General features: G+C 38.7%; 1 protein-coding gene across 1 annotated transcript; it reads right to left on the bottom strand.

Annotated features, from left to right (window-relative positions):
* Positions 1-1,301: 1,301 nt before the first annotated feature.
* Positions 1,302-20,302, bottom strand: LOC116732246 (heat shock protein 12B). Its single transcript, XM_032582283.1, has 14 exons — positions 19,427-20,302; positions 17,912-17,972; positions 17,530-17,612; positions 15,721-15,845; positions 15,450-15,636; positions 14,596-14,700; positions 14,374-14,490; positions 11,883-12,060; positions 6,065-6,151; positions 4,166-4,270; positions 3,836-4,094; positions 3,643-3,746; positions 2,680-2,870; positions 1,302-2,604 (listed from the first exon to the last, which is right to left on the bottom strand). The coding sequence occupies exons 2-14, from the start codon at positions 17,952-17,954 to the stop codon at positions 2,119-2,121; spliced, it is 2,070 nt and encodes a 689-aa protein (XP_032438174.1). The 5' UTR covers positions 17,955-17,972; positions 19,427-20,302; the 3' UTR covers positions 1,302-2,118.
* Between the last annotated feature and the right edge of the window lie 240 nt (positions 20,303-20,542).

The raw sequence follows: 20,542 nt of genomic DNA, 5'->3' as shown, positions 1-20,542 counted from the left end.
GAAACTCTGCTTTTCTTACCGAGAGCTGATGATTTTACCGTGAATAAAACCGCTTTATTGTTGCTAGTTACCAATATCGATGTTTCGGGCATTTTCTCTCACCTGCGTTTAATCATTAAGACATTGAGAGATGCGAGTTAGAATAACTTATTTCATCAGGCTGTGATAAACAGTCAACTGACTGACGACATGCTAGCTAATGCTAAACTTGTTCGTTAAACAGTGACCCCATTAATACAAACCTGTGAGGTGATGGTCCATCCTGCTCCTCTCAACAATCAACTTTAGGAAAAAACTAATAAAATTCAAATGTTACTAACAGAGTGATGCGTGTTGGTTCTCTGTGCACAAACAGAAGCAGAAACCCAACGTCCATGTTGGGTTCAGTTGTGCTCCAACAGCCACTTAGTGTGTGTTTCATCTCTTCCCTTCAGAAGTGATTTTCCTTTGGGATTCCTGCAGCTCAGTGATCGAGAACCGGCCGGTCTGCCCATCGGAGGAACTGTTCTGAGGTTCCGGTCGGGTTCAGGGCAGCCTCATCCTTCTGGACCTCTCAGGTTTTCTGGCTCAGCTCAGGAGATCTGCTTTGTCCGTTAGTTTTGTGTTTCTCTGTCGCTCTCTCTCTCTCTCTCTCTCTTGAAAAGACATGAAAGATGTTCAAATGCACCATGACAAGACACATTTTCTGTCCTTGCTGTCTGACCTAAGGTTGGAGTTAAAATTATTTTACTCTTTTCAAATTCAGACATTCAGATACTCCAAGATTACTTGGCCTTTAAAGTATTTGCAAATGAACTCATGGCTTTGTAAGCTTCTCACAGTATTAGGGGCTAAAATAATTAATCGCAATAATTGTGATTGAAATGTAATGTAGTAACTAATTAATCTTTAACTGGAGTATATGCTCAAAGAAATGCCATTATCTGAAAATGAATGGTTTTTCCAGCGTAGTGTCTAAAGAAGAATCATTTTTGTCATGGGTAGGCTAATCCAGGCTACATATCCCAAACATACAGAAAACAAAAGAGAGAAAGAGTTTCTGTACCGAGGAATGGCCTAAAATTCCTCTTGAAATTTATAAAACCTGGTCACCAACTACAAGAAACAGCTTAGTCATCTTTCATACATTTAAGCTTTATTTTTGACCCAATGACCTAGCTTAAAAAGCTAATGTTCAATGTCGAATGTTCGATGATTACGTTATCCAAACTTTGAGTTTTATTCATTTATTTATTTATTTTTTGCAGTGATTTTTTAATTGTTATTTTTTTGTATCTTTTTAACCCTTATAGTGATCACAGTTTTTTTTTTTACAAAATTGTAATTTTTGTCTTAGAAAATATTTGCATCTCTGACGTTGTCTGAACGTCTGTGTGACGTAGAACGTTGTCTGCGGACGTTCAGCAAACGTTCGACCATCTTGTTTCATTCTGACATGTAGCAAACGTTAGCTTACCAACGTTCAAGGGATGCCCAATGCTGGCTGTATTGACGCAGTTTTTATATAAAATTTTTAAAACTTTCTTACTATGTTGTAAAACATGGAAACGTTTTAGGCCTTTTTTTTACTGCTTTCATTCGGTTTAAACAAATCAAGTCTGAGTAAATATATTCAACACAGAAGCACTCATATGACACTGTTAAAGTTTAAAATGTTATAATGCCACAATCCTTAATGTTCCTTTTCCAGCTTGTAGTTATGTCATCTTACCACTAGATGGAACACTACGTTGTTAGAGAAACAATACGAGTCCAAACAGGTTTCATGATAGAATATAAATGAGGTATTGAGTATCACATCAGGATAAAATAAACAAGAGTGATTCTCACTCTAGGTAGTATACTTTATGAGGTCTTTAGGTGATTCAGTCTTAGCTTGAAATCCTTATATTGAAGGGTAAGTTTGTTCCAGCATCTTGTGTCTTAGGGAGTGTTTTTGTTTCTTTGAAGAGTTTCTGTGCAGAAAATGCACAGAAATCAAATCTTCTCTGGAGGGCTGGATGGATGAACTAAGGGAGAGTCTGAGAAAAATATTTAATATTGATTGAACATCAAGATCCATAATGTCTGAATTAAATCAGTTTTGGTTGTTTTCAAGTCTCTTCAAGCTACTCCACCTTAGTTGGACAGGAAGTCTATGGAAGCCCGGACAGACCTGTCAGACATGACATCAATAGCCGTGACTTTAATCTCTGTATCTCCAAACTGCATGGTGGCTCTGATCTCTCTCCTTTCTGGGCCCGCTATCACCGCTCCTGCTTCTGCTCCTCCCACCGCCCCAGGTGGCACCAATGGTTCCGGTAAGTCTAAGGTTATTGTCCCGCACTTCCGGACGTCGGGGTCGGAGATGTAGGTGACGTCATCTGTGGCGCTGCAGTAGATGTTGATGATGATCTTCCGTTGCCCCACCCGAGCGGGCGTGTAGCTTCGTCGAACGACCTCTCCCAGCGCCACAGACTGGTCGATGGAGACGAAGCGATCGAAGATGTCCGTGCACCACTCGCGGCCATCTTTGATAAGGAGCTTATCCCGAGGGTGCCGTCCCTCAACGAACCGGTTCAGGACGCCGACCCCGTAGGTCACAGGGCAACGTCGCACTCTGACCTGCGAGAGAGAAGCCATTAGATCGAGAGTCACAGTTAGCCACTCTGATGCTAACTGGTATCCCTGGTGCTTTACCACAGTGGGATCCAGTCCGAAGAGAACGGCACCCTTAAGGATGGTGAGGCCGACATCATGGGGGATGATGATCCGGCAGGTCCTTCCCAGTGCCTTCTGGACTGCTTTCTGCAACATCGGCGACTCTGCAAAACCACCAACCAGGAACAGGAAGCGTACACAGCGCACCTCCGGCTTCCCCATCAACTCCTCTGTTAGAAAAAGGAAAACAATCATTACAGAGTTGTTATTTTTGAAGAACTTTGCCTTCTGATTACTTTCCCACTGGCTCTAAGCTTAGTATTCTATTCCCTAAAGGTCATTGATATAAAAGCTTTTCCTGGCCTCTCAGGTCAGAAAATTTGTGTACTGTAAATCTGCCAAAGGTTGAAGGTATTGTAGGTTTCTGACAGCATCAGAAACCTATGATAGCCAAGCCAACATGACAAGAACTACTCCAAAATCTACACTAGTGACGTAACGCTACTTTTCTGACTCTTTGGGCACAGGACTAAAGCAAAGTTCACACAGCAGCCGAATGCGACCAATTTTTTCCCCCATGTGTCACAGCAGTCTAAATGGCCCAATTCCCATCTTTTCACATTGTCAAAAATCAGATTTGTGCCACATCCATATTTGGTGTTAGCACCAAATATGGATGGGAGACATGCACCAGAATTCTGCACCAGAAGAAACCAGATATTGTAAACCTAGAGGTAAACAATGACTGAAAATGTTATGGAAGAAATGTGTTCCACTCTAAAACAAGTAGAAAACAGTCAATAGTTGTTTCACCCAACCATTTCACAATCAATCATTTGGAGTTAAGAAAACCAGTAGCATTTCCTGATTGTTGTGGTAAGCCACCAGGAAGTTTCTGGATGAAGACATGATGGCTTAGATGTGGAAAGTAACAACCAAGTCAAAGACAGTTTCTCTTTCTGTACATGGACAGTGTCTGAATGTCGTCCATGTCTTTCTCACCTATATGTCTGACTATGTTGCTGATGGTGGGCTGGAAGAGTTCATTCATTGCTTCCTGGGTCAGCCGCAGCATTCCCTGAGATGACCACTTCACAATGTTCATGCTAACACAGACAAAAACAGATTCTTGTTGACTTTTACAGACACAACAACAGGCCACAGCCTCAGACTTCCACCCATCAGTCCCACTCACTTGCTCCTCCTCAGGGCGGCCTCCACACTCTGACCTCTGTGTCTCTTGTAGAAGTCGATGAAAGAGAAGGGCAGGGAGATATTCAGGGCGTTTGCTCTTCCTGGCGACGCGGTTCGTTTCCTCGCCTCGAACGCAATCATGAGGTCCACCCAGGCTGCCGGCCGCTTGGCTTTAAAGCTCTGAATGAAGTCCTCGCCAAAGATCTGGCACAGCATGGCTTCGAAGGCCAGGTCGACCCCGACCGCGCCGTACGGACCGCCTGGAAGACGCACGGAAGTTTTGGAAATGTGTCGAAAATCGTTGTCATATCTGGATGGAGAAGTTGTGTACCTGAGGCTTTGTAGAGCTCTTTAAGTGTTCCCTGCGGCTGCTCAATCTGATGAACCGTCAGGTCAACCGTTCCTCCTCCACAGTCTGCAACGACGTACCTGTCACCTACAGACAGGAAGTAGTGAGCAAAAGTCTTCACTCTCATCTAATTTCTTTAGTTTTTTTGTAGTAAAGTGGTTTCTTCATTCTTACATTTGTCTTACAGTCATAAACCTATTCTTTAAGATGTGCATTGCTGCACATCTTAAAGGTGCTTTGAGGTGCTGTTTTTATAGCACCTCAAAAAAGTATTCACATCCATTTAGTTTTTCCACAATTTTTCATATTACAACACAGTCGTGCATGACTAAAAATATTTTGAAAAAGAAGACATTTTTTAAAATTTTTACAGATTCTTTTACTGATAAAGTTGATGTATTTCTACTTTATTTTTTAAACATCTGAAAAGTGTGGTGTGCACTTGTATTTTGCTAATTGTTTTTTGCATATTGATCTATAACATTTTTTTTTTAAATTTGATAATCATTTTAGCAATGTTTTTTGAAAATTAGTTTTTTTTTCCACAGTAAATTTTTTTTTCTGTCTCTCGTGATGCATTTTGGATTTATTAAATATGTTTTTGAGAAACATATTCATACCTTCCAAAAACATATTCATACCCCCCATATTCAACATATTCTCTCTCTCTCTCTCTCTGTATATATATATATATATATATATATATATATATATATATATATATATATATATATATATATATATATATCACTTTAAGTAATTTTTTCTAAGTCAGTTAGGTTTATTTATTTACCTGTTTTCATAATTTATCACAAAATAAAGGTAATTATTTTCTGTTATTATTAAAACATATGGGATCATATGAGGTTTGATGGTGATTAGAGTCTTGAATATGCCATCATTAGCAACGAAACTGATTTTCTTTTATTATATTCAAACCACATTTTTATCTCACTGCCATCCCAGAACAAAACCTTAAATTTTTATAATACTAGCTTTCGATTTAGCATAGAAATAGTGATATTTGACATATTTACTGTATTACAACAGACTGCACTGCTTTCTTATTGCAGGCTGATGAATTTAATTAATGTATTTTCTGTCATTAAAGTTTGTTGCTGTAGTATTACACCATGTGACAAAGTTCAAGCACATTAATGCAAGGCAAGAGTAGAGATCAATCTGAGTGATTTGTTTTTTGAAGGTGTGTCTGTTGTTTTCCCCTAAGGCTCCAAACCAATAAACAACTTCAGGGTTGAGTGACGGCTGTTTGTCTGAGAGCGTTTATGATGTGCATGGAGATAAGTGAAGGACTCGATTTCAACCCAAACATAAAAAGACACAGAATGAAATGACTACATCTGCAAAGAAACAACAAATAAAATGCAAGAGAGGAGGACAAAGAAAGGTTTCTTGTGTAACTGCCTCAGTGGGTTTGCAGCGCAGGGGTAGAGAGTCCCACGGGCTGGGTCCATCCTGTGTGTGTGTGTGTGTGTGTGTGTGTGTTTGGACAGGAAAGAGAGCAGAAAAGGTCAGTGGGGCCACGCGTTTCGTCAGATTGTCGTTACGGTTCGACACAGAAACGATCAAACTCAAATTCTGCCCTGGAAGGATATTTTTTAACACAAAATTGAGATGTAAATCCTGAATATTGTTCGACCCAATCGGAGCATGAGGTTTGCTGGACAGGACTCTTAAACATCGATTCTGTCTGGAGGGGAAAAAAATAAACTAAACACAACGCACCAGAACTCAGCCCCTCCCCCTCAACACACACACACACACAGAGAACATCTCTGCATAACATAGTCAGCATGTCGGAGGGTAAAGGTCAAAGCCATCAGTGTGTTGGATGTGAGGCGGACCGTCAGACACACTCACCGGTCTGCAGCTCGGACCACAGCTCCCCGGTTCCACTCTCCACCAGAAAGGTCCTGCTGTGTCTGGATCGCCTCAGCTGCTCCCTCGCTGCAGAACAAAACAAAACAAAAACGTTTTTTTAAAAGCTGAATGTTGAAAAGTTGATGAGCTGAACAACAACAACTGGCCTAAAAACAACAACTCGTTCTCACCAAGTTCAGATGGGAAACAAAGTGTTCCAAGATATCTTAAAGGGATAGTCCACATCTTTTTTTGCGTGATGTGGGTAGGCCTGTCACCATAACAGGATAAATTGTTCCAGAAATTATTGCGATAAACAATAATATTGTTGTTTTGAGACCATTTTTAAGTGATATAAGGGTAATGACAAAATAATAATGCAGGAGCGTATTCTAAAAAAAATCTATAAACTTTTAATTCTACTGAACATTTAACACTGAAACTGATCCTTCAAAAAATGGCTAGTTGAGCCCAAAGCACCAAACTGAAGACTTTTATCATCCAGTTTTTGGTAGAAACAGAGAAAAAAAGAGATAAAAGATAAGGCATGTCAATGGAAAAACAATTGAATTTGTTATAATTTATCATGCAATTAATTGATTGGGGTAAGAAACTATGACGGCATTTATTTTTTTCATGTACTGTAATAAATGTTTTATAAGAAATTTGATTTATTGTTGTCATGATAAATTCTAATTCACAATATTGTTTTTTTTGTTAAACTGTCCCGATTGTCACGGTTGTTATTTTTATTATTTTCCCAACTGTTCAGTAAGACTATCATTAAATATCAATAAATTTGATTAAATGCAGTAACTGTGATAAGTTTAGTGATATAAATTACACTTCTGTATGCAACAGGTGTCCTAAATTAGCATATTACAAATGATAATGTTTTTTAAGAGCATTATTTGTGCTTGTGGGGATATAATTGTCCCACACGGTTACCTAAAAAAGTAATACATGGTTCTTGTCATCACTTTTATTTTCTTTTGTCATAATTTTGCTGTTGAATTCACAGCTAACAGAGTCACAGTTCATATAGTTGAAATCAGACATTTACATACATATTTATAAAGACAAATAAAAATTTTTCTCAAGTAACATTAAATCAGGCTTAGCGTTTATGTCAGTTAGGATTACTTATTACTTTTTACAATATCCTAAAATTATGAGAATTGTTTCTAATTTAATCAAATTCCTAAAACATAAACATATTATAAGGCTACCACATTTGAAAGGTCTTTGTCTCTGAGTGTAATCTGGCTTTTTATTTTGCGTTTTAAGCATAACCCGTCCTTTTCCAATTAATTGTTCTTGAAAACCCTGGTCAACTTTAAAAAGTACATTTTAAATGTTAAAGGCACTTTTTTAGAGACATTTTATTTTTAGACAAATATAGTTAGGATTGAGAAATAAGTTTCTAATCAAAAATCCTCTAAGCATAACTTCTTTTATGATTTTTTTTTGTCTCATTATTAAATGTTCTTGTATTAAAGGTCTCATGTTTCTAAAATTTTAAATAAAATAACTCGTTTTAAGGCTTTTTCCACTTGACGAAGTGGTGTATGCTTTGATAAAACACATATTACTGCATTCTTGAAATTCCTCGTCAAGTTTATCTGAGGTTTAGACGTTGGTTTAAACATACTTAATGTGTCACTTAGTCATGTTTAGTTCAACTTCTCCATGTTGAGCTCTCGTTACATCTATTAGGAGGGTGTTGGTGTGTAAGAAACTGGTTCGCAAGGTTGGTGGTCTTAAGAGATCACAAAAAAGTGTAAATAGGGTTCCTTTTATCTCAAAATATCTGACCTGTGTATCATAATTGTAGAAAAAAAAAATCAAAATAGAAATTATTCGATGTTTAATGTACAAAATATGGATTAAATTTGTGGCTTTTATGTTTTTATTTTAATCACATAACGATACTTTATTGGTTGCCTGGACTCTTTCCAGCTGGAAGGAGTCACCACCACTTTCAGAGCCTCACTTTGCTTTTCTGGTTGTCAAACAGTTTTTTTTCTTTCCCCATGTAAACACACTTAAAGTATAATCACTGAAGAAATTAAGACAAAAGCAGCTCAGTCAAAAACATAAACACAGCCAGCTTCAATCTGCCTGTAAGTTCCCAAGCCGTAAAAGCTTGTTAATCATATCAAACCAAACGAATAACTTTAAATCGAAGTAGAATGGCAATAGGGTGAGTTTTGGGAAATGAAGTTGCCCAGGTTTCAGTTTCTCCATTTGCTTCGACGACCGGTGGGTTAGAGAACGGAGTGCTGGTCAATGAAAACAGAGTAGACGAGATGTTCCTGACGGCCATGTTGGAAGACAATATACCACCAAGAAGTTAGTTACTGTGGTTTTAAAGACTAAATATACATCGAATGAATAAAAAATGATTAGAAAAATGACAAAAATAGACATTCTGAGATCTTTAGGTTATATTTGGATCCAGTCGCCAGGATGTAAGCAGATAATTGAGATAATTTAATCCGTGTGTTGATCAGAGCCAATGCAGAATAAACTAATTTCTTAGTCTTAAATATAATTTAAGTTGTCAGTGCATCCTGTTAATAAATAGTTCAAACAAATCATGAAAAATCTATAAACAATAACATCCAGCCTGAAAATGTTTAAATCAAGTTTGTTTTTTGTAACAAATAAAAAAAGCATTAAAGTTTTTTTTTAAAGCTAAAACAGGGCCATAAGGTTTACTCAAAAAAAAAAAGAAAAAAGATTTGGAACCTAACAAAAAGTTTGAAACTGAAATAAAAATTTAAAACTGAAAAAAAAATTGAAATGGGAAAAAAAAGTTTTGAAACTGAAAAAAAAACTTTTCAGATTTAAAGTTTTTTTGAGTTCCAGGTTTTTTTTGTGTTAATTTTATAAAGTTGCAAATCCTTTTTATTCATTTTCTTTTGAACAAACTGTATGGTTCCTATTTAGCTGTAGTTTTTTTTTTTTTTGGATGCTGAAGCTTCTGTGGAGAAGCTTCAGCACACATGTGTCAAACTGAAGGCCCGTGGGCCAAATCTGGTCCGCCATAACTATTTCTGTGGCCCTCTAGACTCTAAAGAGCCAAGGAAAGTGGACTTCAAGGAAACAGTTTTGTGTTTAAATATTATTTTATTAGTCAAATCAAATCAGTATCTACATGTATGGAGACAAATTACTTTGATGTAAAGTATTATTTAATTTTTAGACTCATTGAATGCAGAGAAAATGATATGAGTTTGACCTCTGCTTTGTGTAAAACTCAGACGAAACCGCACATGAGAAACTTCTGAAAAAGCACGAGGGGGGTATTGAAATCAAAACAAATATTCTGTGTTTAATGTTACAGGATTGTGAAGCTGTTGAGCAACAGCGTCTTGAAAGCAAAGATTTATTTGAATGGCCGCCTGTGTGATAGTGAGTGTGTGTGCTTTGTAAATGAAGCCGAACGAAGGCCGACTGAAATCACGCAAGCTTCGATTTCATGTGTGTGTTTTTGTTCAGGAGCGACAAGCAAGTCTGGAAACCATTTACATGAAACTGCAGAAGAGAAAATGTACATGTGCTTGTTTTTACGACTCCCCGGCGCTAAATTTGGACACGAAATGAGGCGGAAGGAATACTAAAGATAGCAGGAAAAAAAAGGAAGAAGAAGAAGATGAAAAAAACAGGTCAGTGATGCCAAGTTTGTGTGTCTGTATTTGTGTGGGGTTGATTTTTTTTTTTGTCCTTTCGGTCCTGGGAATGGGACCGACCTCAGCAAGAAAATAAAGTGAGAGATTGAAAGAAAAAGCGAAAGAAAGGAGAAAGCGAGTGAAGGAGAGGGAGAGTGACAGGCCAGGAGGGGGTGAGATCACAGTCACGCTGCACCTTGTTCCAATTACAATATCCTGTGTTTAGAGTGTGTGAATGTTCTTTGTGTGCATCTCGCTGGCTGCATATGTATAAGTGGGCCTTTGCAGGGGATTTTGGACGGCGTGTTCTTTGCCCGCTGAATTATGCATTGCTGAAACCCCCTCTGAGTTTCACATTGTGCTTTTAGGACCTAAAAAGTGTTTTAGTCCTGCAAACAGAGGCAGAGTTTGAATCCAGCTGAAGCTTGAAAAGCTTTTTACTCTTGAATATGCAAAATGTTCTCCTTTAAAGGTGAACTATTATGCTTCCTTGAAGAGGTTATAATGGGTCTATGGGCTGTACAAAACATTTCTTGAAAAAATCCTCTCTCTCTCTCTCTCTGACACACGAACTGGGCTTCCTAAAATCCTCAAATTAATAGAAAAAGTTCAGCAATTAATATTTATAAAAGGATACTGTCCTCTAAAGCTAAAAGGTGACCTATTATGCTTCCTTGAACAGGTTAGAAAAGGTTTATGGGTTAAATTCTTTTGCACCAAATCATTCTTAGATAATTAGATTTTATTCTGGTCAGTTCTATTTTGAGCTGTCTTAAAGCCTCTTGTCTCTTTAAATCCAGATAAGCTGCTGCTGGCCATGCTCCCCAACTCAACGTTTACACTTACAGATGAAAATGGCTGTAAATAGAGGTGAAATTATTTAACCGTACATCTCTGAAAAGCAGAAGCGGAGCCTCCTGCACAAGCAACAAGAATACAGCAAGTGGTTTCTGGATGGCAAGTCAACTACAAAACACTTGTCTTTTCCAGCAGCCATTGTACAGCGCTTACAGCGATAAAACCAGTTGACCAAATGTGCTGGAGCTCAGCTTGTGTTGCTAGGTAACCAGGCTGGGGTTGCTGGGTTACGGGACACCAGAATCCCCTGATTGGGTCACTATGTTCCAGAGGTTTTCAAACACCAAAAACATTAACCTATTGCTAAAAAATATACAGGAGGGTTCTTTTTTAAACGCTTGAGCTGTTTTTAGAAACAACTGAGATCAAAATGGAGGTTAAAAAAAAAATTTGCAAAATGTTTTTAAAATTAAAAATGCATCTGTTTCAAACAAATAATAAACATATAAATGTATTGAACCAAAATGTTTAAACCAGCCATGCATTTTTCTTTATGCATTTCTTTCAAAGAGCCAGGACTGCCTCTTCAAACATCAACACTGCAGGTAAAAGTTGTTCTTGCATGAATGGCGTCCTGGGTTATTATGTGCCTGTAGAGTTTCCTTCCACTTCCTAATTATCAGCCACTTGGAGTTGAGCTATCACATAAAGTCCCAAATAACCTTCACTGAGGTTTATGAGAGGCTGAAGCTGTTAATTTTAACCCAGAATGAGTGGTTATTTAGAAAAATAAACATGTAAAAGAAAGTCAAGCTTTTAAATGAGTGTTTTTAAGAATTTTAGAAGAAATTTAACATGACATAATCTAATCATGTGTCCTTTCTTTTGCTATTTCTGATTAAACTCCTACACTGTAAGATTAGAGTACTGACTTTAGATGCAAATTTAACTAAACTCCAGAGAAAGCGTCCCAGGCAGAGTGTAACGTTGATTAGAGGGAGCCTTCAGATGAACGCTTCCTCTTTCTGGGAATTCTGCGGTCTGTTTAAACACAGCTCTTCTCCTCTTTCTTCCTCAGCTCATGAATCCGTTTCTGCTTCTCTGGCAGCTCTACATGAAACATATGTCCTGTTCAAAGTGGTTTGTCTTTACATAACCTTCCCCGAAATACACACACACACACACACACACACACACAACACATCTGGAAAGCCATTTGAGGCAAGAACATGAGCCGCATCTGAGGTCACGTTTTTCCCCACGACTCTTTGTTTCTCCCCAAAAACAAACAGTGAGGTTTCATGCTTATGCTAATGAAGAAAACCCCTGGGTGCCGCTCCACCTGCCTTGTCTGAAGCTGGAGTCGAAGGGCCGGGTTCCGTCCAGGTCCAGGCCGTTTGTGATTGGCTGCAGGCTCAGGTCGATCACCTGGTGCAGCCGGAGTTTCCGACAGTAGATGGAGGCAGCCTCGGGCTCCAGGGCGATGAGGAGCCGCTCAGGGCAGTCGGGAGACACCAGTCCAGCCTGGAGGATGCAGAAGAGACGTACAGTATACTGCGACATAGAGAGACCAGCGTGTATAGAGATGCAGTAGCCTTATTATGCTTCCTTGAATAGGTCAGGTTGGGCTGTGGGCGATACAAAACATGCTCACTACATTTTTTTTTCACACTAAATCAATTTTAGATGATGAGAATCATCTTTGAAAAGCAGAAGTGGAGCCTTCTGCACAGCCAACAAGAATACGTCAAGTGATTTCTGGATGGTAAGTCAACAACAAAACACATGCTGGAGCTCAGCATGGGTTGCTAGGTGACGGTGCTGGGCTCAGTTGGGGTTGCTAGGTAACGGAACAAGCAGTGCCTGCAGAATGTGACCTAACAATACGGAGGGTTTTGAAACGACTCAATTTCCAGACACCAAAAAACATGAACTTGTTGCCAAATTAATGGCTAGGTATATATTTTTTTATCACTTGGCTGTTTTTAGAAGCAGTTGAGACCCAAATGGAGCATAAAAACATGCAAAATGAGCTGGGTCTTTGTCCAAACTGGGTCATCAACAAGGCAATGATCCCATAGAGACCGATAAGCTTTTTATTATCGCTGCTACAGGAAGTTCTACAATCTACCGAATGGTAGGGTGTAGATAGTTTTTCTTTGAGTATCTTTTTCGCTTATAGGTCATGATAAAATGTTAACTAAACAGAGCTGTGTTCTTCACACTGACCTTTGGATGGAAAAGAGGAGAAGTTTCAGAGGTCAATAGAAAGAAAAACAGTGACGACACTTAAAAAAATCCCTTTTCACTAAACAGGTTTAAAGATAAAAACAGTCAAACTTGACCTGAACTGTTTATTATCTGTTGGGATGAAGGATTTAAACGACTTATATAAGTATTAAACGTGATGTTATGGGGCGTAAGGTTGAGTAGGCTGTAACAATAAGTTTGTGTCTGTGCAGGGCGGGGGTCTGCTCTCTACTTCCTGTGTTTGTACGCCGGTCTCCCTTATTGTTCGCTCCTAATGACATCACCAGCAGCAGGAAGCACACACGCCCCGACAGGCCTAAAGCCAGGAGCCAGCGAAGAGCATGTGTGGGCGGGTGTGTGTGTGTGTGTCTATTTGACTTTTCATGAACTCACCTGAGATAGAAGCAAGTGGCAGAAAATATAAATGATTCATTCTGTGTGTGGAGCTTAGAGACATCAATGATTTTAACAGTTAGAAGTGCAGAAAGAGATGCAGAGCTGCATGAACCTTCTGCTTGATGCATTCCTGTGCATGCATGCGCACTTCCTACATGTTGGTCTAACACGTACACAATAAGAAAGGGTGTGAGTATTTTCATAGGGTGACATACAATCACAGACAAAGCCAAATGCATTCTGTAATCTGTGTAAAGAATCCTTCATGGGAAAGTTAATCTGTCTTTTATCCCAGGCTTTCTTTCCAGCTTGATGTTTTCCTTCCTTATTCTCCCTCTCTCACTCAGACATACGAACTGGGCTTCCTAAAATCCTCAAATTAATAGAAAAAGTTCAGCAATTAATATCTATTACAGGATATTTTCCTCTAAAGCTAATAGGTGACCTATTATGCTCCCTTGAACAGGTTAGGAAAGGCTTATGGGTTAAATTTGTTTGCAGCCAATCATTCTTAGTTAATGAGATATTAGTCTGGTCAGTTCTATTTTGAGCTGTTTTATGGCCTCTTGCCACTTTAAATCCATCTAAGCTGCTGCTGGCCGCACCCCTAACTCGAAGTTTACACTCACAGATGAAAATGGCTGTAAACAGATGCACAATTATACATCTGTACATCTTTGAAAAGCAGAATTGGAGCCTCCTGCACAACCAACAAGAACGCAGTAAGTGGTTTCTGGATGGTAAGTCAACAACAAAACTCTTGTCTTTTCCAGCAGCCATTGTTTAAAGCATACAGTGGTAAAACCAGCTGACCAAGCATGCTGGAATTCCACTGGGGTTACTAGGTAACAGTGCAAAGTCAGTGGAATGTGACTTAACAACTGAAAGGCTTTTAAAATGGCACATTTTCCAAACACCATTAAACAGTTCAGTGATTTTTTTAAGCGGTTTGGCTGTTTTTAGAAGCAGTTGAGATCCAAATGGAAATTCAAAAATGTGCATAATGTTAATTTTACATAATAGGCACCCTTTTAAAAAAAGACTTTGTCTGAGAATGCAAGCTGTTTGTTTTTAGAAGGATAATTAGTTTGGAAGGATGATGTGGAGGGAAACCTTCCCACGCAAAGGCAATGTTTTTTTTTAATCTGAGGAGGGGTTTGCTTCGACATCAGACGTGTTGCGATGTCCTACCAGGTACGCCGCCTCTCTCATGAACTGCTTGGCCGGTTGCCTCCACACAGCTGGGACGGTGATCACCCATCTGATCTCCTCTCCTTCCAGCACCGAAGACGACTGGTCCTTCACCTCCTGAAACAGAACCTCCAGTCACCTCCGAGTACCACTGCTCCCTAGATCTGGAAACACGGCGACGGACTGCGCGACGTCGCGTTGCCTTGACGACCGAGGCCTTACCTTCAGAGCGTGTTCTCTGAAGAAGCGCAGGGCGTGTGCAAACACCTCGATGGCCCGGACCTTCCGACCGTTAACAGCCTCCAGCTCCGTCTCCATCGTCAAGTCCTGTTGAGACGTAGGAACCACAAGCTTTATTAGCCCCCAACATTTCTAAAACAAAACCTTGACTGGATATTTGGGTGGATTAATTCAAGAGTTCAATAACGATTAATTATTAATAAGAGGCCAATTATTCAGTCGATTCCCGGTCTGTTGGAGTAAGGATGCTTCTAAAAGTTGCAGGTTGGAAGTTCTCGAAGACTGGACTTGAGCACCCCTGCTTTAGACCATCAACTTTGTGAAATCATGCTTGACAACTGACACTTCGTTTTTAGATTTGAACTTTGCTTGGTACTTTGACTATACCAAACAGAGTAGGAGCATTTGTATTGATAACTGCTCTTACTTTGAATCTTCCATTTTAGGTTAAGCTTCAGATTTGCTGAGTTCTTATTAAACAATAATTATACAATTTTCTATATTTAAATTCATTTGAGGGTGATAGTTTAACTTAAATGGTTGAAACTTTGATACAGTTGGTTGTACCAACAAGGCACTAAACGTGGATAAAGTTCATATTAGGTTTCTGAAATGGCCCAAATCTCGACTCTATTAACAATTTGTGGACAATAATTGAAATGCCAGTAAATAGATTCTACCAGAAGCTTGTTTAAGGCTATGAAAAGTATGTGGCTGAGGTGAAACTTGTGGAGATTTGTCAGTCTGGGTGTGTGTTTATATTTGAACGTGACATATTTCTTGTCCATGATAGATGCCCATGTAAATTTCTGACCAGAACTGTATGCGCTACTTACACTGGTGCTGTGGATTTTCATTTTAAATTTGTCAAAGTAGAGCCAGTGCTGGGCCTCCTCCGGGTCTAAGTCATGGTAGAAATCCCGTGCTGCAAACCCAAAACTGTGGAAACGCAAATCAGGAGTCAGCAGCAAACATGTCGGGCTCTTCTGATTGGCCACTCCGGGATCGCCGCCCTCCCAGCGCCTGCACAGAGCGACGCAGTGACGTAAATGGGAGTTATAATAAGTAGAAATTGTATAAATGGGGGGAATATAAGCAGATTCTTACTTCATCATATGTATGGCTTCGGAGTCGTGCGTGAAGCTGAAAGCGTAGCCGCTGGAGGTCGTCCCAAAGTCTATGGCGATGACAACAGAGAAGGGACAAGCCATCCTGGGTCTGACCTCCACCCTCTGCCACAAAAAGAGACAGGAGTTGTTAATGTAGTTATTCAGATAGACACTAGGGGGTGCTAAAACCCCTTTCCTTTTATCGCTGGACAAGAAAAGTGCCCTTTTGAAATTTTTTTTATTTTATTTTACTGTGATTTGAGTGTAGCTGAAGACAGCATATGGCTATTGATTTGAAACAGATATTTATCTGTGATGTTCAAGCTGGTTTTTATTTTAACAATATTTTAATATGACATTTATAACTACTGATTGAGCTATTTGGTGTCAGTAACTGGGTTTCCATTTACAAATTTGTGCAAAACTTTGTTGATATTGTGCTAATGTAAAAAAAAAAACAACAAACAAACAAACAACAACACAATTTCCCAATTAAATAACAAATGCAGTTAAAACCACACGTCATTAAAAAACATGCAGCGCCACCATCCTCCTAAAACTTCCTGTCGTCTTCTTCACCAGTTTACACTGGTTGTTGACCATGTGACTTGTGATGCAAAAAAAGTGTTTCCATTGCAGTTTTGTGATATACGCTAATTTTGATATAGCCAAAAAAAAACCCAAAAACCCACCTCATCCTAGAATAAAAACCTTTTATTGAAAAATGTGACATGTTTCCGTTAAGAAAATTTATTTTCGTAATTCCAATTTGTGCGATTACATGGACAAGAGATGCAACTAATGTCTCGTTTGACCGTAAAATTCCACGTGTGAAATAAAAGGAACACCAGTGTTCCAGAATATTACAGTTTATGATTATCTTCACATAACCTGTGGTCACTAGATTGTTCCTGAACATCCTAACCAATTTCCTGAGGGGGGCGGTTTGGGTGAAATAGTTTGAAATTGGGAAGAACTGGGTTTTCCCACTTGACATTGATTCTTAATACTCAGAAAAACTGATTTGGAGGAGATGAAGGAGGCAAATAATAAGCTTTTGGAAAACTTTGACCTTAATTGTGGTGGAAAACAATTTTGATGAACTCCACCAAATCTGAGAGTCAGAATGATGCCAGAGGTTTGCTGCTACAAAAAGCAACTTGCAAAGGGACATTTAAGGGGATGTTACGGTGTATTTTCCAGATTCATTTTAGTATTTAGATTAGATTAGTATTAATTGGAAAATTAATACTGCAATTTTATAACACAATCAAGTAACTATGCTACCTTCATTTGTTATAAAAATGCTGTATGACTCGACGCTTTGAAATTGAGTCTCTGTCTCTTTAAGAAGCTCCCGTTCTTTGCCTTCAGCAAACAGGAGATTCTGCCTTCAGCACTTCATCACAAAATGTTTTTCCATTAAGCTTTTTGAAATGCTTTGGACTGAGAAGTCGATATTATGATATAAAGCTCAAAAAAGTTGATTTTACATAACGCCCCTCTTTCAACTAAATAGAATTAATCACAGTTTTTTTTATATATAAGATCATTCCATCTTGAAAAATGAGTTCAAATTCATAATGTCAGCCCTCCATACAACCATTTTTGTGATTGCTGAACTTCTTTGCTGTGCACTTCTTTTCCCCAGATCACATTCCCGTTGAAGTGCTGGTTTTCATGCTTATTCTCGACTGTAAACTAAGAGCTGAAGCCTCCTGTGACCCACTAATAACAGGTAGAAGCTCTATATAAAGAGAGAGCAGAGAACAGGAAGGGTGTGTGGCGGTGAGAGGCTGCTGGTTACCGGTGAAGGCGAGGGCGTGAGCGGCGTGATGCTGCAGTCGTTCCTGGCTGTGGCCGGCGAAGATGGAATGGATAAACTCCCAGCTGCAGAAATAATAGGAAATTAAGAGATTAACAACAATATCTAGCCATATAATCACAGAATTAACACAACTAAAGAAGATTACGGTAAGAAACGAGAAAGCGCCGCAGTTCTTTAGAAGTGAGTCTGGATAATTGAAATGAATGAAAGTCAGGAATGACTGGAATGTCACTGGAATCCAAAGTGGGTAGTGTACCCCAGTGGGAGTGGGACGACGAGAGGTCAGCACGCCAGAGGATGCAGAAGAAGTGACTCATTTCAACCAGGATGAATTAAAAAATAAAATAAACGTGGGTCTTACCAGGAATCTGCAGGTTTGAATCCAGCTGGACCTCCTCAGCCATTTTTACAGGAGCCAGGGTCTGCGGAGAATGGGACTCACGTTAAAACAACAACAAATTTAAGATGTTCTTATTGATAAGGTTTACTTTTTACAATATTCTGTTCATGACAGAGACTTTAACAATAAAAACCAACAAGTTTAAGCATCAACCATAATATTGTGGACCTTATTATCTTAAAAAAAAAAAAACCCATAAAGACTGTCTATGTTTTCTAAGAAAAAGATTTATTTAGTTCTTACAAAGGTAGAAGATTACGGACTAAGTTTTACCACATGTTGTGGTACCACTGTGATAATGATAAAAGTGATAATAAAAACTGTTTACTACCTCTTTTTTAAGTATCTGTGCAGTTGTGACTGTTAATTACTTCTTATCCCACAAACACAGATTCTGCTCTTAAGAAACATTCCCATTTGTAACGCGCTACTTTAAGACACCAGCCACATGACAAAGTGCATTTCTGTCACTAAGCTGCACACAGTAACTGTCATATTTTCCAATTTATTGGTGTTTACTGATATCCTCATTGAACACAAATTTGTTTCTTTTACTAAAAACATGATTTCTTGGAATCTATTGTGACAATATTAAATTAATTCTTATCATGATAAGAAATTGATCACAATAAATGCTAAACATTACAATAAATTCCCATGTTTTTCATGTCAGCATTCCAGACCTTTTTACAAATAAAAATAAACATTTTTTAGACAAACTTACAGAGCATTACTTCGATGGATATCTACACATTTCATTTTTACTTATTCATCTTTGGGAAAATACTCCAGACATTTTTTTTCCTCAAACATATTGTCATTTTATTATTTAAATTGCATTTTTACACAATCTGTGCATGTTTGATTATGCAAATGCAAAATTTATTTTCTACTGCTCTACTGGTTTGACTTTTTTTGTGCACACATAAAACATCTGTGTGTGTCTGTGTGTGTATTTAAGTCTGCACTTTATGCACCAGTAAGTGCTGGTTTTCCTTCCCAGCTGTTCTCTTTGTTGCTCTGATGGTAAAACCAGAGAGAAGATAAAAATGCACATGGGTTTCATTATTTTCATCCTATCTCTTCTTTCTTCCTCATAAAAATCGCTGTGCAGAAAGGGATGCACTCTGGCGTTTAAATACTGTACTACTACTTGACTTGATCATGAAGTTGTGCAGTAAACCAAGAGGATAAAAGCTCCTCTAGTTTCTTCTGCAATGCACCAATTACAACTGAGTTCTATCAGTTTGACATCTTTGCATAAAAAAATGCATAAAAGTGTTGTTCGTTATTACATACATTGGCGCATTAAAACAACTGGACAAAATTCCTTTGTTCTCTTAAACAAAAGCAGAAAAGAAATCAGAGGTTTCAGGTTTCAAGTTTTTGTGTCTCTCTCTTCACAATCAATAAACTTTTACTGCAAGACTGCGAGTGCATGATCAAAAAAAGTTTCTCCTACTTAAATCGACTTACCACTTCAAGTCCTTTGTTCTTTTTTTCTGAAGTTTTTCTGCTGGACTGTGAGAAATTTTCCTAAACTTTGGAGTTCTGCCTCCAGAGAGCGAGAAAGATGGATGGATAAAGGACCGGAGGAAAAGCGCAGCTGGAAACAAGAGGATGCTTTTCTGGAAAGCTGTTGTTAAAAACGTAAGACCTCCCAAATGTTTTGCATGCAGAGTCTCCAAAACTGGATGTTAAAGGAATCGGCAAAAAGCTGCAGGAAGACGTTTCTTTTCTCTGGGTGGAATTGTGATTTGGCTTTGCAGCCCCAGCCAAGCGCTCCGTCTCTCTGGTTTGCAAATGAATGTCAGAAGAAAAAGTGGTGACACACACACACACACACGCGCACACCCGCGCACACACACACGAACCAGTCACAGGAGTGGGAGGGCTATGACAGCGCATACGGGGGGGAATGCTGGGGGATTTACCTCAGCGGAGTGTAAGTCAGAGACGGAGGGTGGAGTAATTCTGACGCTGGCTTTGTGTCCTGCTCCAGTAATGTTGCTCTCTCTCTCTTTCTTCCCATTCGTTTAATTACCTCTTCCTGTCTTCACCTTTCCTGCTTTGTTTTTTTTTTCAGATATCTTTTAAACATTGTTTTCAAACCTTTAATCTTTATCTCTCTCTTTCCTTGATGCAACTTTCCCTGTAAGTGTGTCAGACAAAGGCAGGAAGCAGCCAGGTGTGTTTGGTCAAACTTGGGGTGACCTTTACGGCACTTCTCCAGTTTTTCACTGTCACGTCTGACAGAATAATGTTTAATGTCACTGACGGAGTTGGAAAGGTTGACATGTTTGATTTCTTGCTGAAAATGCATTTTTTTTATCCAATGATAAAATTGGAAAAATGGATGGATATTCAACAAAACCTTCACTGCAAAAATGTAAAATCTTACCAAGTATTTTTGGTCTAGCTTGCAAATGTCTCAGTAAACTTGAAATAAGACAAACTAACTTAGAAGTAACTTTTCAGCAAGATACAGAGGCTTGTTTTAAGTAAATAATTCCTTAATATTGATGAAAATGTTCTAGTTGCATTGGCCAATAAATTAACGTATAACATGGGAAAAATGTCTCGTTATAAGTT

The sequence above is a fragment of the Xiphophorus hellerii genome, chromosome 14 (assembly GCF_003331165.1).
Source record: "Xiphophorus hellerii strain 12219 chromosome 14, Xiphophorus_hellerii-4.1, whole genome shotgun sequence".
NCBI lineage: Eukaryota > Metazoa > Chordata > Actinopteri > Cyprinodontiformes > Poeciliidae > Xiphophorus > Xiphophorus hellerii.
Note: the sequence above shows the minus strand (reverse complement) of the source record. Positions and strands in the feature narration are given on the sequence as shown.

Coding starts and splice junctions, on each gene's coding strand:
- LOC116732246 (XM_032582283.1), bottom strand. CDS start 17,954: ATGGCTGAGGAGGTCCAGCTGGATTCAAACCTGCAGATTCCTG. Junction 4,095..4,165: donor AGAGCTCTACAAAGCCTCAG/GTACACAACTTC, acceptor TGCGTCTTCCAG/GCGGTCCGTACGGCGCGGTC. Junction 3,747..3,835: donor GCCGCCCTGAGGAGGAGCAA/GTGAGTGGGACT, acceptor TGTCTGTGTTAG/CATGAACATTGTGAAGTGGT.